The sequence below is a fragment of the Nomascus leucogenys genome, chromosome 6 (assembly GCF_006542625.1).
Source record: "Nomascus leucogenys isolate Asia chromosome 6, Asia_NLE_v1, whole genome shotgun sequence".
Lineage (NCBI taxonomy): Eukaryota > Metazoa > Chordata > Mammalia > Primates > Hylobatidae > Nomascus > Nomascus leucogenys.
In genome coordinates this window covers 8197285-8211778 of record NC_044386.1, presented here as the reverse complement: position 1 = coordinate 8211778, position 14494 = coordinate 8197285, and the positions used below count along the sequence as shown (strand labels likewise).

The 14494-nt window shown below is 40.6% G+C and overlaps 1 protein-coding gene across 1 annotated transcript in view; it reads left to right on the top strand.

The window, feature by feature from the left end:
- SEMA5A (semaphorin 5A) overlaps positions 1-12404 on the top strand; it is a 502481-nt gene extending 490077 nt beyond the window's left edge. Inside the window, exons 22-23 of the mRNA XM_003263156.3 lie at positions 2844-3055; positions 4411-12404. Coding sequence (XP_003263204.1) covers positions 2844-3055; positions 4411-4530 — 332 coding nt within the window. The 3' untranslated portion in view covers positions 4531-12404. The remainder of the gene's footprint in view (positions 1-2843; positions 3056-4410) is intronic.
- Positions 12405-14494: the final 2090 nt, after the last annotated feature.

The following is a 14494-nucleotide window of genomic DNA, read 5'->3' as shown; positions in this document are numbered from 1 at the left end:
GAGAGCTATTTTTAGTTGCATGAGATACAAAGACTATGGAATCATCATAAAGATGTCAGCTGGCCCCAGCCTTTCCCAGGCACCTGCTGGAATGATTCATTTGACCAATGACACAGTATCTGCATATAGAGACTATCATGCATCTTCCCTATGTTATAATGAAACATGAGTTATCAGTGCGGCAGGAAGTATTTCCGTCGGTACAAGGCATTGACCCTGAGAGTGCTAACAGCTCTCTCAGAGAGAGAAGAAGTAAGAACTTGTGTGAAATCAGCTCTTGCCTATCTAAGTATAGCTTCAGTGTTACAGTTAAAGTCCCAGTGGCTGCTGGTGGAATGTCCCCTGGATGCTTTATCTGCCTGTCCCAGGTTGGGAGTTCTCCAGCCCTAGAGGCTTCAAGACAGAGTCAGGAAAGGCCAAAGAAAGATTCTGAAATCATTGACCAACTAAGCTGGAAGTGAAAAGCTGAGGTGGTTGTCAGAGAGTGAGTGATGCTTGTGGAATGTTCTAGTGCTGTCATTCAGGCTGATCTAGCCCTTAGTGCTGAGTACACTGGGTGCCTGTGCTAGGAACTGCATTATCCACTGGCACTTCAGTGGTAAGGAATGTGATGTGAGTTTTGCCTGACAGTGAGTCAGAGAGAAGGCAGCCTCCCTTCAGTGTCCATGCACCCGAGGGGGCAGATCCAGCTCCAAAGTCCTGGGATCCTGGAACACATTGTCTGGAGCAGCCAAGGAGCACAGCTTAGAGGGAAAAGTTCAGGGTTTAGGGACAAAGAGAGATATCCGACTTCTGCCATGTATCACAGGTGAGGCCTTGATGGCATCTCCTGACTGTAGGTTCAGATTCCCTGGGGCCTATCAGCCACTGGAGGGTTACATGAGGTTCAGGAAGGACTCAAACAGAGCCCCATAGACATAGGCCAGGTGGGCACTCACTGAACAGTGTCCCTCCTTTTGACACCAAGTGTTAGAGCCCCATGGGTCAGCACTGGCAGGGTGGAATCCCTTCCAGGTAATGAGGATCATGAGCACAGGGAAGGCAGCTCAGAAAATCCCTGGGGAGGAGACTGGGGTGGTTAAGATGCACCCAGGCTCTGGGTTCAGGGTCAAACCCTCAGGGTCTTCTCATTATCTCCAGAGCCTGAAAGGCCTTGCTCTGCAGCCAGGTAGACTTGCCAGCATCACAGTGATGCTCAGCAAATACCTCCAATTGTCCCACTGGGTGCATGGTTGACAGGTCAGGGAAAGGTATTAGTGACACTGCCCCTCACCCTGGTGTGTAGAGGAGACACACTGGGGAAAGCTGGTGTCCTCAGGATGTGCTCTGAGCAGGTGACACATAAGGCCAGTACCCCATGGGCAGCAGCCACTTGGTTCTAACAACACAGAGGAAGATAAGGCCCTGTTTTACTTTACCTGATTCTTCTGAAGCCCAGTGATGTGGCACTGACCAGATGCTGCCTTCATTTCTGGAAAGGCTTGAAACTTTAATAGTAGTATTTCACCAACATACACAAGGAATATCTGTTGTCTTTTGTTTTCTCCGACATAACACAGGTCTTGGTCTGGTGCCTTGATATCACTTGAGCCAATCCTATTTTAGAGATATAAGTCTATGCTGGCAAGTTTTCTGAACGCTTTGTATTCATAACTGCAGGAAAATAATGAGACAGAAGAGATGCCATTAAATAGGAAAACATTAGGGAAGAGAAGGTCATTTCATGACCATTTAAAATATCATATTTTATTCTGTTCATTTAACACAAATCCCTTATTTCTTTTTAGTAAAGCATTTTCTTGACAAGACCTTCAAAATACAACATAAGTGAGAAAAGTGGTACACAGGATAGTATTAACACCACACACAGCACGCATGTGTGCCGAGTATCTCTGGAAGGGCACAGGAGAAAGTGCTTATAATAGTTACCTCTAGGAAAGGATTTTTTCCTGTAGACCCTTTTGCACTTTCTAATGTCTGCATATTCATACTCAATGAAAAGTGTATGTGTTTATGTGAATAGAAAACATTTTAAATAGGATGAAATGGAGAGAGAGCTAAAAGCAGTCTGGCTTGAAGGCGAGCAGTAGATTAGAAAAGTAGCTGCTTCTCCCTTGTTTTCAGGACACAGCCCTGCTGCACAGGGAGGCTCAACCCATTGAGGAGCATGAATAACCTTTTCTGCAGAAACCCTGTACTCCATGGATTAGGCTGCACTTGAAGCAGAACACGATTGTGCAAACTTTTAAATAATAATAAAAAAATGCTTCTGGTAGAGTATTAAAGTTTAAGGTCACTCCAAAAGACTGACTATCATCCATAAGAGAATGAACTTAAAATATGCTGTGCTCTGTCGGGCACAGTGGCTCACACCTGTAATCCCAGCACTTTGAGAGGCTGAGGCTGGCAGATCACCTGAGGTTGGGAGTTTGAGACTGGCCTGACCAACATGGAGAAACCCCATCTCTATTAAAAAATACAAAATTAGCTGGGCATGGTGGCACATGTCTGTAATCCCAGCTACTCGGGAGGCTGAGGCAGGAGAATCGCTTGAACCCAGGAGTTAGAGATTATGGTGAGCTGAGATCACGCCATTGCACTCCAGCCTGGGCAACAAGAGTAAAACTCCATTTCAAATAATAATAATAATAATCCTGTACTCCCTGTGGAGAAGTTTCTTGATGGCCATGACATTTCCAATGAAAGACTCTTAAGAACGATGATTTCTTTAATTTTGGAATGGGGATGAGGCTTTCCATTTTGACTTTCTCTTTTCACCCTAGTGCTTTGAGTAGCTAGGCAGGATGTTCAAGTGTGGCATCACTTTGCTCGTGTCTCCCTAGAGTTCAACATGTTCCACATGATTGCTGTGGGGCTGAGCAGCTCCATCCTCGGCTGCCTCCTCACCCTGCTCGTCTATACCTACTGCCAGCGGTACCAGCAGCAATCCCACGATGCGACTGTCATCCACCCCGTCTCACCTGCCCCCCTTAATACCAGCATAACCAACCACATCAACAAACTGGACAAGTACGACTCGGTGGAGGCCATCAAGGTAATTGAATTTTAATATTTATGCTAAGTGCCTGGTTTCCCTTAACACTTTAGGGAGTATTTTGATGCCCTTTCTCTGCTGTGGTGGTTTCCTTTGAAACTGAAATTTCTCCCTATGTGAGACTAAGAAACATCTTTAGCCCTGACGACTTCAGGTGGCTGGGAGACCTTATGTCCCAGGAGCCACAATGTCCATACTTGTCTCAGCCATGTGGCCTCTATTCTCCACCACCTGGATGGAGACACACCAATTGACTTTTCCCCTTGGACCCTGCTTAAACCAAGATCCACAAGCCATGAGCATCTCCCCTCACTCAGATGGTAGATCTGGGGAATGAAGCACCAGGAATTAATAACACGCCTCTCCTAGCCTCTCAGAAACTAGCTCCTAGAGTAGGGAGGAAGCCTGAAGAGGAGCACGAGCTCCTCTTCCATGAACAACAGCATTCAAAACAAACGTTTGGATTTCAAGAAAGTGGCTCCTCTGAGCATGATTCCAACACATCAGCTTCTCTCTGATCACTGTTACTACGGGCATCAGAAGGTAATTTACCCAGTCTTGTGTTCCCACTGAAGATTCAGCAGCCACTTTTAAGATAATCAGAAATGTTTCTCTCATGAAGATAAAGGACGTTGAAGGCACGGACAGCTGCCCAGTCTTTAATGAATCCTTCTAGAACATTTTTCTGATACTTTGTCCAGACTAACCCTGCACAGATGGCCCTTGGCCACCCTCCTTCATCTTAATCCTCTCAATATATATGTTCTACCTGTCTCAGTTGAAGCTCTTTGAAACTGCAGGTGACTTTAATGACTATTAATAGAAAATGGCTACAGTGATCACCTTCTAACAAGTTCAGGATGAAAAGCAATTACAGCATTTGAAACCTGATGCCCTTACTTAAATAAGTAAGTTCCGTCAAGGTCTTTGATAAATGTCCTCACCCATGGTCATCTGAAAGCTACTTACATATCTATTCAGTTATATGAATACGAATTTAGTTATATATATTCAGTTACAGTCAAAGTGTCTGTTAACTTGAAATCATTAGAGTTTTAGGTTTTCTAGAGATTTAGATTTAGGTTTTCTTACCTCCTGCTTCTCGTGGTAACTTCATAACTAAAGTTGAAAACTTAACCAGAAGATATCACAAACTGCCAACCTTATTCTGGTAATTAGGCAAGTCCTCCATGAGGCAAATAATCTGGGGAAGCAAATAAATAAGAAAACATATTTTAAAATAATGGAGTCTTAGCAGAGAGCTCAAATTCAACATAATAGTCATCCTTGTTATATTATTTCTGAAATGCTACTCAGCATTCTTTAACCTGTTTTTTTTTTAATATATTTTCCAGGCACTTAACAAAAACAACTTGATCCTAGAGGAAAGAAACAAATACTTCAACCCACATCTCACTGGGAAGACCTATTCTAATGCCTACTTTACAGATCTCAATAATTATGATGAGTACTAACAGCTCTTATGTTTTTGGCTTCTTGTAAATCCCCAGTTCCTCAAGGCCTGTGCCCCATGACTGCCCATGTTTCTGAGGCTTCAGAGTCGAAGTTTGGATACATTTCAAGTGCATTTCAAGCCATCAGAGTGTCCCATTGCTGCCAAAAATACACGTCTTTAAAAGCAACAAAAATTGAAATAAGACATGGTGAAAATCTTGACCATTGTTGAATGAGCCAGGGTGTGAAGTTTTTAATTGTGTTCATCCTATTTTTCTGACAAGTCCATTGGTTTGTTTTTTGAGCATTATTTTATAAATGTGCCACCCACATTGCAAGGAGTCTTTAGAAATATGAATCTCTTCTTGCTTTGGAGTGTAAATCTTCATGATGTTGTAATTCAAGAAAATAAATAGGCACTTTCTCTGAAAGACCTGCTCCCTCCACAAGAAGTGTGTAGGTCCATAATATTTCATAAAATGAAGAAAAAGAATGTGGCCAAACAATTATTCACCATGGATTGCCCAACTTTCCATATCTGGATAAAGCTATGGGATTCCTGGAAGCAGCTTGAGTGTTTTCATCTTGCCTGGGAAGCCCAGGAATTCCACCTGCTCCACACCAGCAGAAGTTACAGTAGACTGTGAGGCACCCCACCTTGCTCCTGATGCAGTTTCTGTGCCATTGCTGGTGGAGGCAGCAGAGCAGAGGCACAGGCACAATGAAGCGTGGATGTATTCTGCAGGTTGCTGCAAAACTCACCTTATTCTGACTTTTAGATTTCATGGCATTCCAGGAAGCTCCTTGCCATGCTGTTGGCCTGGAAGTCCGCCTGTCTGGTCCATAGGAATGTCCTGAAGAGCCAGTCTGTAAAATAACCAACCACTTATTTAGCGTTTGGATAGACTCCATGCCTCCTCTCTCCCTGCAAAGAAAAATCTTGAACATTTCTGATGTCAATTAGTGAAAGTATTGAAAATACTAAATTATAACTAAAAGCAACTTTTTTATGTTATAGAAAATATTGAAAGAACTGATATTAATGATAATTGTTTCATCTCTCTGATATAACCAATGTGTGGCAATCAGCCCCTACCAAGAGCATTAATGCCATGTAAAGCTGGCTTTCTGGAGTCCGCTAGGTCCACACGAAGTGCTACCCCCAGTTTCTGCTGTTACTTGCTGCCTCCAGGCCAGGAGAGCAGGAGATGCTCAGCTCTGGTGCCTTTTCTTTTATTTCAGTGCTGCCTTCCAACCCACCCAGTCCATTCACCCTCACCTCTCCCTGCATGGAGGCAACAGCATTTCAAGATGCACCTTGGGAAGTCAGGATAGCTGGAAGTAAGGGTTTTTGGGATCCCTGTGGTCTCTTTACTGATCATCGATAAGCATTTAAGAGTGTGCTAACACCATTCACAGAGGTCCCCGGAAAAAAATAATATATAATTTTCTCACAAACAACCAATAACATAACATATGGCAGTTGGTTGAATAATTATTGAAAAAAAGAACACGATTGAAAAAGTTCACCTGATGCCTCTGAGCATGTGATAAAGTCCTGGGTAGACATGGAAATGTGTTCTTACTGACAAATGAACCTTCAGAGCTATGAAAAAATATATAGTAGGGGGACTAAGGAACATAGAATTTTACTAGCATATGTGCTTTTACCCTTACTCTTGTTTCCAATTTAAAGAAACAATTTCAGAAAGTGTTAGAGGAATTCTATGTTTAATAATGAATATTGTTGAGTTCAAAATATTCTCTTATACCCAAATTTACAGAAATGAGACGGTATTGAAATGGCAGGTGGGCTCTGTAAGTTCTTTTGGATTGCAAGTAAATGACATTCAGGGTCTTTGCAGTGGGGACTTCATGTTGCCTCTCACTCATTCCTCATATGTCAGAGTCTTTTGTCTATATGCACATGCATATATGCACATGCACATACTCAGTAGGGGAAATCTAGCCAGATGGTTCTCTAATTGTTCTTAGGTTGGATTTTCATCAGATATTTCAACTCATCTCATCAGTTTCTTGTAAGAAAAAAACATTCTCACTTTATAGCACATTTTAGTTATTTTTGAGTCTCTTCTTCTCTAATATTTTGTAAGCTTAAAGGGACATTTTATTTTCCCTGGTAAAGAAGATTCTAATATTTCAAGAATGTTTCACTGGAATTGAATTGATGGGAAATGGTTTCTAAATGGCATCAAAACTGGCCTTTAATGAGTCTTTTGCAATGACTTGGGAAAACACCCTCCCTCACTACAGGATCTTCATGTTGTTAATAATATAAACCTTTGAAATTAGCATTGCAAAAGAATCCCATTTTTGTTTCGTACCACACTGTTCAAAGGAAAATTGTTTCTCTCTCTCCCTTTCTCTCCCTCTTTTATTTGACAGAATAGCAAGTGTTTAGATAATTTCAGGTATATTCTAAGTATTTTACCATCTGTGGAATAAGTTGTATCTGTCCATCACTGTGTAGCTACCGTTCACATGGTCTGGCTCTGTACTCCACGCTTATCGCGTGAACCCTCACACGTTGGACTTTTGACAGTGCGATCTCTCACCTGTCTTGGAACCTCCTTCATAAAGCCGCTCTTCCTTAGGCCTGGCCTGTTTGGAAGTCCTGGTGAAACTTTGTGGTTCACATTTTAAATTCCTGAATGACCTTTTCATTCTCTCTTTATCTTTGTTTTTGTCCTTCATTCCCTCCTTTTGTTCTTCCTTCCAGCCTTTTCTTCTTTCCTTTCTTCCTATTTTTTTTTTGGTACAAGTGGAACAAAAAGCAACAAATAGTTTTAAGCTACACCTGTCTGCACCTGATGTAAAATGACATTAATCACTATTTAACTTCTAAAGTTATTTCTGAATACAGTTGGAGATTGGCTGGTTTTCACGAGGAAGCTGGCTTTAGTCTTACATTTAAATTCTTTGAAAGTGACTCCCAGTGCTATTCAGGGTCCTTTCTTGAGGCTAGACTCATCACCATCTAATATTGATTTTACAGTGCACTGACAGTTTACAGGAAGGAGAAGAACAGAATTTCTGCACACTACACAACATGTGGGCTTCCTGTAGCTCCAGGGACATGTGGCTTTGGTGAAACTGGGGTTTTGTAACCTCTGAATGATATGGACTTAGTGAATTCTAAGGAACTCAGGGGGCACGTGGTCAGGCTCCACCGCACAGAAGAGTCACAGTCTCCAGACTCATGGCATTTCCTCCAGAACTCCCCATTCCCCTCTGAGCATATTTCTATGCTGCTGCTTCTTGTGACTTACATGAGGCATCTCAGCTTCTTCATGTTTGTAGGGATGTTTCCCTAAGCCTGTTCAAGTAGGCTCTCACTAGAGTTACCATTCATATTTGAGAAGAAAAGAACATTTAATAAATGTATGTGTTTGTGTGGGGCTGAGGTTCTAAAGTAATTGAAAAGAGATGATAAACATTGAATGAGGGTGAGGGCATCCCTGCTGGGGAGAAACCTCTGTCCCTAGGAAGAGTCCGTTCATGTTCATGTGGTCTGGGATGAACCAGGGGTCTGGCCCCATCGGGTCACAGGTGATGGCAAATAGAAAAGAAGCAAATGGAGGAAACAGTCAGATAAGTAGGTGACGTGAAAGGCGGGACCTGGTCACCCCAGCGAGTGCTATGGACAGTTCCCGGAAATGGTGGCCCACTTCACAGGTCCATGGGTCTGACCCTTGGACTCTGCCAGGATCAACTGCCCAGAGTGCCAGAGTTTTAGCCAAGGATATCCTTACTTCCTTATTTATCTGCAAAAGGATGGAAATTGTGGGAGTCAAAGCCTATTTTGCTGAGTGTTCCCACTGGAGTCTCTGGTAGAATTAGCGGGTCATGCTGTCAAAATCATGGACAAAGGCTGGGTGCAGTGGCTCATGCCTATCATCCCAGCACTTTGGGAGGCCAAGGTGGGCGGATCACCTGAGCTCAGGAGTTTGAGACCAGCCTGGGCAACATGGCGAAACTCCATCTCTACAAAATGTACAAAAAATTAGCCAGCCATCGTGGTGCGCGCCTGTGGTCCCAGTTTCTTGGGAGGCTGAGGCGGGAGGATCATTTGAGCCCTGGAGGTTGAGGTTGCAGTGAGCTGAGACCACGTCACTGCACTCCAGCCTGGGTGACAGAGAGAGACCCTGTCTCAAAAAAAAAAAAAAAGAACAAAGTCTTAGCGGGGGTCTCCATGTCCCCAGGTGGTCCTCTAAGGGAATCCATTAGCATATAACTGAATATCAAAGGGAATTTTACCTTAAACATATATCAAGTCTATACTCATCTAATCATTTCATCTAAACACAGCCTTATTAGCATTTGAATTTACAAATATTCATTTGCTTATTTGCAGTGTTCCTTTTGCTTTTAGAATAAATCATAAATATTTCCCCAATACTGTCAAGATACTTCTTCATCAACTTTGTCCCTGGGCCATCAGCTTTCTTTAGGGTCCCAGTGTCCTTTACACTTCAATGGGGTTTTCTTTTGTGTGGCGTTGGGGGTAACTCCATTGACCTCAGCATTTCTATCTCAAGAGGTGGCTCTGGAACACAGAACCAGAGGCAACAGGTACTAATGGTTGATAAAATAAACTGCAACTGCATGACCATTTTCCACATGACAGGGCTGTGCTTAAGCCCCACACCTCCAATAATCAATTTCTATGAAGGTATTAATAACCTTAACTATATGCAAACTCTTCACCACTTATGATATGGTACAAACTGGAGTTTACAGATGGCCTTGGCCATGCCTAGCCCATTTGTTCATCCTAATTTCTTCATCACTTCCTGATGCACTTGGGGAAGCATGTTGACACAACGTTACCAATATTTGATTACCTGTGGTTATCTATCTGTAATTACCTATGCTTACGTTTTCAGACACTAGATGCCATTTGAGCCCCTTACTTCTTTGGGCAGTGGGTGAAATGGGAGAACATAGAGAAATGTTCACTTTGACCTAACAAACGCACAAAAAGGAATGCCGTGCACAATGTAAGATAAAATGGGGACAGGGCATCATTGTGAAATTTATTTCTGCTATTTTGCCCTATTGAGGTCATTAATTATAATTGATTTAAAGATTTTTTTTTAACTCTACAAACACTGAGCCAAGGAATTCAGGTTATCTGCTTTGTTAACCTAATAAAGCAAAGGAAAATATGTTGCTTTAATCCTTGCTTGTTAACCTAATAAAGCAAAGGAAAACATGTTGCTTTAATCCTTGCTTCTTTTCTCTTTTGGGAATAGAAACGGTAAATAAGATGTAATGTTGAACTGCTGGTGGTGATTTCTAAAACGACTCTTTCATACTCCTTTCCTATGGACTTATATTAAAGATGCATTGTACACATTGTTTTATCAGATAGATCAGAGATATGCTCAGTGGTCATCTGTTGCATTATCAGAAATTTGATATGTTACAGAAGCATGAGGAAGGGAATCCTATTGTCTTTTGAAAATAGAGTTCACATTACAAGTGACATAGGGCATTATCAAAACCAAATTCGGAGCCTGGCACAAAATATATACTTCCTAGTGAAAGCTGTCTCAAAATAGCCTTTCTGATGGGTCATATTAGATCATATCTGCCAACAGAAAGGCAATCAAGCTTACTCCCTGCAATCAGAGTCAATATCAATTCTTGCTCAAGCAAACATGTTTTACTGTGTTGGCGCAATGGCAGGAACTAGTCAAGGGCACTTTCAGATCCGGAAAGAGGAAAGAGGAGGTAGAAAATCACTCTTTTGTGTTTCTTAAACTGTCAATCAAGCAAGAAAATGTATTCCACCCCTTCATATTTGCTCTAAAATCTGGGGCCGGTAGTTCAAATGTGATCTTGTTCTTTCTCAGCCTTTTGGCAATTTAATGCCAAATAGTCCAAATGTTAGATGAATGGCAGTAATAAAATGATTCAAAGTTAGATAAATACAAGCTGAAAGCAAAATCTGGACTCTGAAAACTCGGAACTATTTTATCACGTTGCTAAAATGAGAGCATCATTTTCTCTCCTCTCTGTAAGTGCGGTAGTTTAATTTCCTAGAAAAAGTTGCTAGTGCCTTGTTTAAGATGATCATTTATCATTTCATGTAGATATTATTGGTCCAATTAGAAGGAGAAGATTGATTGGATTTACTTTAAAGAAAATTATTCTCCTATGCCTCTTTGAACTCAGGAATAGAAAATGACCAAGAAGCACATCATCTTCAGATGTGGTTTTTGCCCTCACTGGGGATGTAGAACCAGAATAGGTACAACATATGCTCAGAAGAGAGGTGACCTCTGTATTAGCCTTCTAGAAACATCACTTTAATTTTTACATGTTCCAAAAAAAATCATAGTGTTTGTTCTGTAATAAGAATGTCAACGTGATGCCTATAGAAGTTAGAGGTTTTTGTTTCTGTTTCTCTTCAGGCAAGTCCATAGATAGAGGAAAATCAGACACAGGCTGGTGACAACTGGCATAGACATAGTGAGCATGGAATGAGAACCACCTACAACATTGCCTGATTATTTTTAAGTTCATGTCAAAACTGCTTCACAAGTTCACAAAAGTTGTCACTCTTAATTTGGGTTAAGAAAAGTAATAGTAGTACCTCTGCTGAAGTTGATTGCTTTTCTCTTTTACCATGACTGTTGGCCAAAAGCAAGCTGATCCTCTGCACTTTGAAACAAAGCACAGTATGAACCTTTAACCCAAGCACTTAGTTTCACCACTGAGATTCTACATCATCTCAAGAAAATGCACAAACTTGGTCCAATGTTGGATTCTTCAAAAGTGCATAGCAAAACTTTTGTGCTATGCCGCTTGATGTAACTTTTAAAGATGTTATCAAATGTTAAATGCCTCATTCTGTGTTAATTTGCTGTTGGCTGTTTTGTGACACAAAATAAACTTATTTGAGATTGTTTCTTTTTCTTTTTTTTTTTTTTTTTTTTGTGAAACTCCTCCATGCCAATTTCAGCCCTTGGTAAGCTTGCAGACAGTTACTGATCTTAAATTTAATTTTAAAAGACAATGTATCTTAATTATAATTTAGCTTTTTAAAACAATGAGATAGCTTTACATTTCCCCTTTGTTTGAATGAGAAAATGGATCTTGGGTTGCTATGCTAGAACGCTTGTGGATTGCTGGGTCCTTCGTAAGGGGGCCATGGGCACACCGCACTTTCTTTCAATCCTTACATTTGAAGGATTGATATTCTTCAAAACCTTCCTGTAAGATGTGCCCAGTAGAAATTTCTAATGGTCATGACTTTTGTCTTTCCTGTCCATCAATTCACTGGTTTTAAATACTTCCTGAGAGCTGTCTAGGTCTCTATTCCAGATTGTTGCTTAATGACATCTGACAGATACATTGTTTTCTGAAATCAGCTGAAGACACCAATTGTGGCAACTGGAAGCTCATTTCCTGCTGCATTGGATCAACTATGGAAGTCGGAGTAGGGGTGGGCAGAGGTTACCTAACCAGTCAACGGAAGTCAACTCACACCTGCTCCAAGCCTCAGCTTTGAGAAACAAACACGTTTATAAGAAAAAATATATAGCTATTATTACAGAAGTGAATATGTTGTGTTCTCTTACTGCTCTTGGTGCATTGACAGTTTCTGTATCTCAACCCTATTCATCTTAATGAAAAAGCATTCTGAAGATCTATTCTCAGCACTGCTGAGTGTGCAGTCACCCTTTCCTAGCAACTCCCTTCTTACCATCTCTAGCTGCCATTTGTGGGGGGAACAAAACAAGGGAATCCTGATTGTGTACAGTATAAATTGTATTATATTTTTTGTACTTATGTTTTATGTAAATAGTTTGTCTCATTCAATTGTATGTGAGCATTGAAATAAATCCTACCATTTAGGAGACAATTTAGTGGCATTTTTCTTTGTATCGCCTCTGAGTGTGCTGTCTCCCCAGAGGTGCTAAGCAATGGCCACTGCTCAAAGTAGTTTTGTCAGAGTGAAGTGCAGACCACTTCCTTCTGGGGAAAACTCATAACACTCTTGTTTATCTTCAGGCCTTTTGAATGGTGGCCAGGACAGGACGTAAGGATGTATTAAAGCACTTTTAGAAATATTTCCATGGGCAACAGGAAATATGTCACAAGGAAGGCCAATTAGGTTTTCTGTTTACAAAGAGTTCGTATCAGGTTGAGCTGATGAATGATGCACTGAGTTGTATTATACTTACCCTCTCTCCAACACACCCTATTCCATTCTTCTTTGCATAAAACAAGGTTTTTCTTGAATGAATTGCTGTCAGTCAGCATGAACACAAAGATAAGAAGCTTGACCCAGGAAGACCACCCTATTTAGTGAAAGCCATATTTCAATGTTCATGATCCCATTAAAAAAGGAAAAAATATACATGTGTATGCATGTATATATCTCATATATACACATATATGTATACATAAAAGTATATGTGTATAACTATTTCCTATATATTTTTCAGTTGACCAAAAAGCTGAAAAAGCCCACTTAATATGGGGCCAAAAATTAACATAATAAAACTATACAAATACATGAACTAGTGAAGCAAGTTATAAAGATTAAACTGTTTTAACCCCCAAATTATTTTTTCATTAAGCAATGAAAAATTAAAATTTTAAAGCATTACATGAATAACCTATATTTGGCTATTAGTTTAGAAAATGAATGGAATTTACAGTGTCATACCATAACTTTGTTTCTTGCCTTTTTGTTCCTGAACACTTGTAATCTTGGTAATATATATTCTGATATTTAGATGGTCTCACAAAATGCTTGTGTGTCCAGGTCCTCCTCCTTTCATTCACTTGCTTTAAAAAATAAGTTGAAATATGACTTCAAATATCTTTCTGGACCTACTTGAAATATACGAGGTAATTTTTCATTTAAAGTATCTCCTCAAGCCCCATTTGGGAAAAACAGAAGAAAGGATTGAATGTACTGACTGCACAATTATGGATATTTAGTCTAAGAGGAAATTTCCCTTAAAGTAATATGAAACTATTACTTTTCTGAAATTATTCTTGGTTTATTTTTTATAAAGTAGATATGATTTTCTTTATAAAGTCAAAGAGAAAGTGGCGTCAGAGATTGCTTTTGTCACATTATTCTGCTTGGTGTACATCTTTTTTGGAAGGATTTGCAGCTCTTACCATGTCCCTGCAGTCAGACTGAGACCCTGGACTGAAACCACAAGTTCATGTTTGGTTAACATAGATCTGGGTGTTGCAGAGATCTTAAGACTAGAGCTACTAAAAGCATGATGGAGGCAATGAAGCTCAAATATAATTATGTTTAATATAATTCCTCATATAATACATAGAAACTATGAGTTTGAAATAAAATGTAATATTTTGAAAATGAGCCTTATAGGAAATAGAAAACTGCTGAAATATGATTTTTAATTCTTAATCTAAGTGGCCTTGCCTAAATGGCAGAGGGTTGGCTGTTCCTCACAAGGATGGATTCATGGGCCATGTTTCCTTTGGAAGTAATGTATAGGTAGTGAAGACATCTACATTCTATCTCCTGTCCACTCACTTTGCTTCCTCTCTCCTGCCTAGGAATTGCTCTAAGTCACCTCCTGTTTCCTATAGTAGTTGCAAGTTACCTGGTTTCATGGCACTTCTCTCAAAGTCCTGTGCCTCCTGGTGAGAAGAACCCACCCTTCCCTGAGAGAAGGATGCTGGTGGCAGCAACGAGTCTGGAAATCCCCATCAGGGACATACATGGGAGATGACAGTGGAGCAGCCATTTAGAGAGTGGATTCCAGGCAGCAGCACAGCTCACAGGGCCTCCTCCACCCAGTACCACAAAACACATCACTCTCCCTTTGGACTAATACATTTGCCCTCCTTTCTCTACTTCCTTTCTAGCTGGAAGTTCCAAGAAAACGTGTTTTGTGAAACAATGGAATTTTCTTGGTCCCTGAATTTATCTTGAGGTGAAATGACAGCAGTTAAATTCCC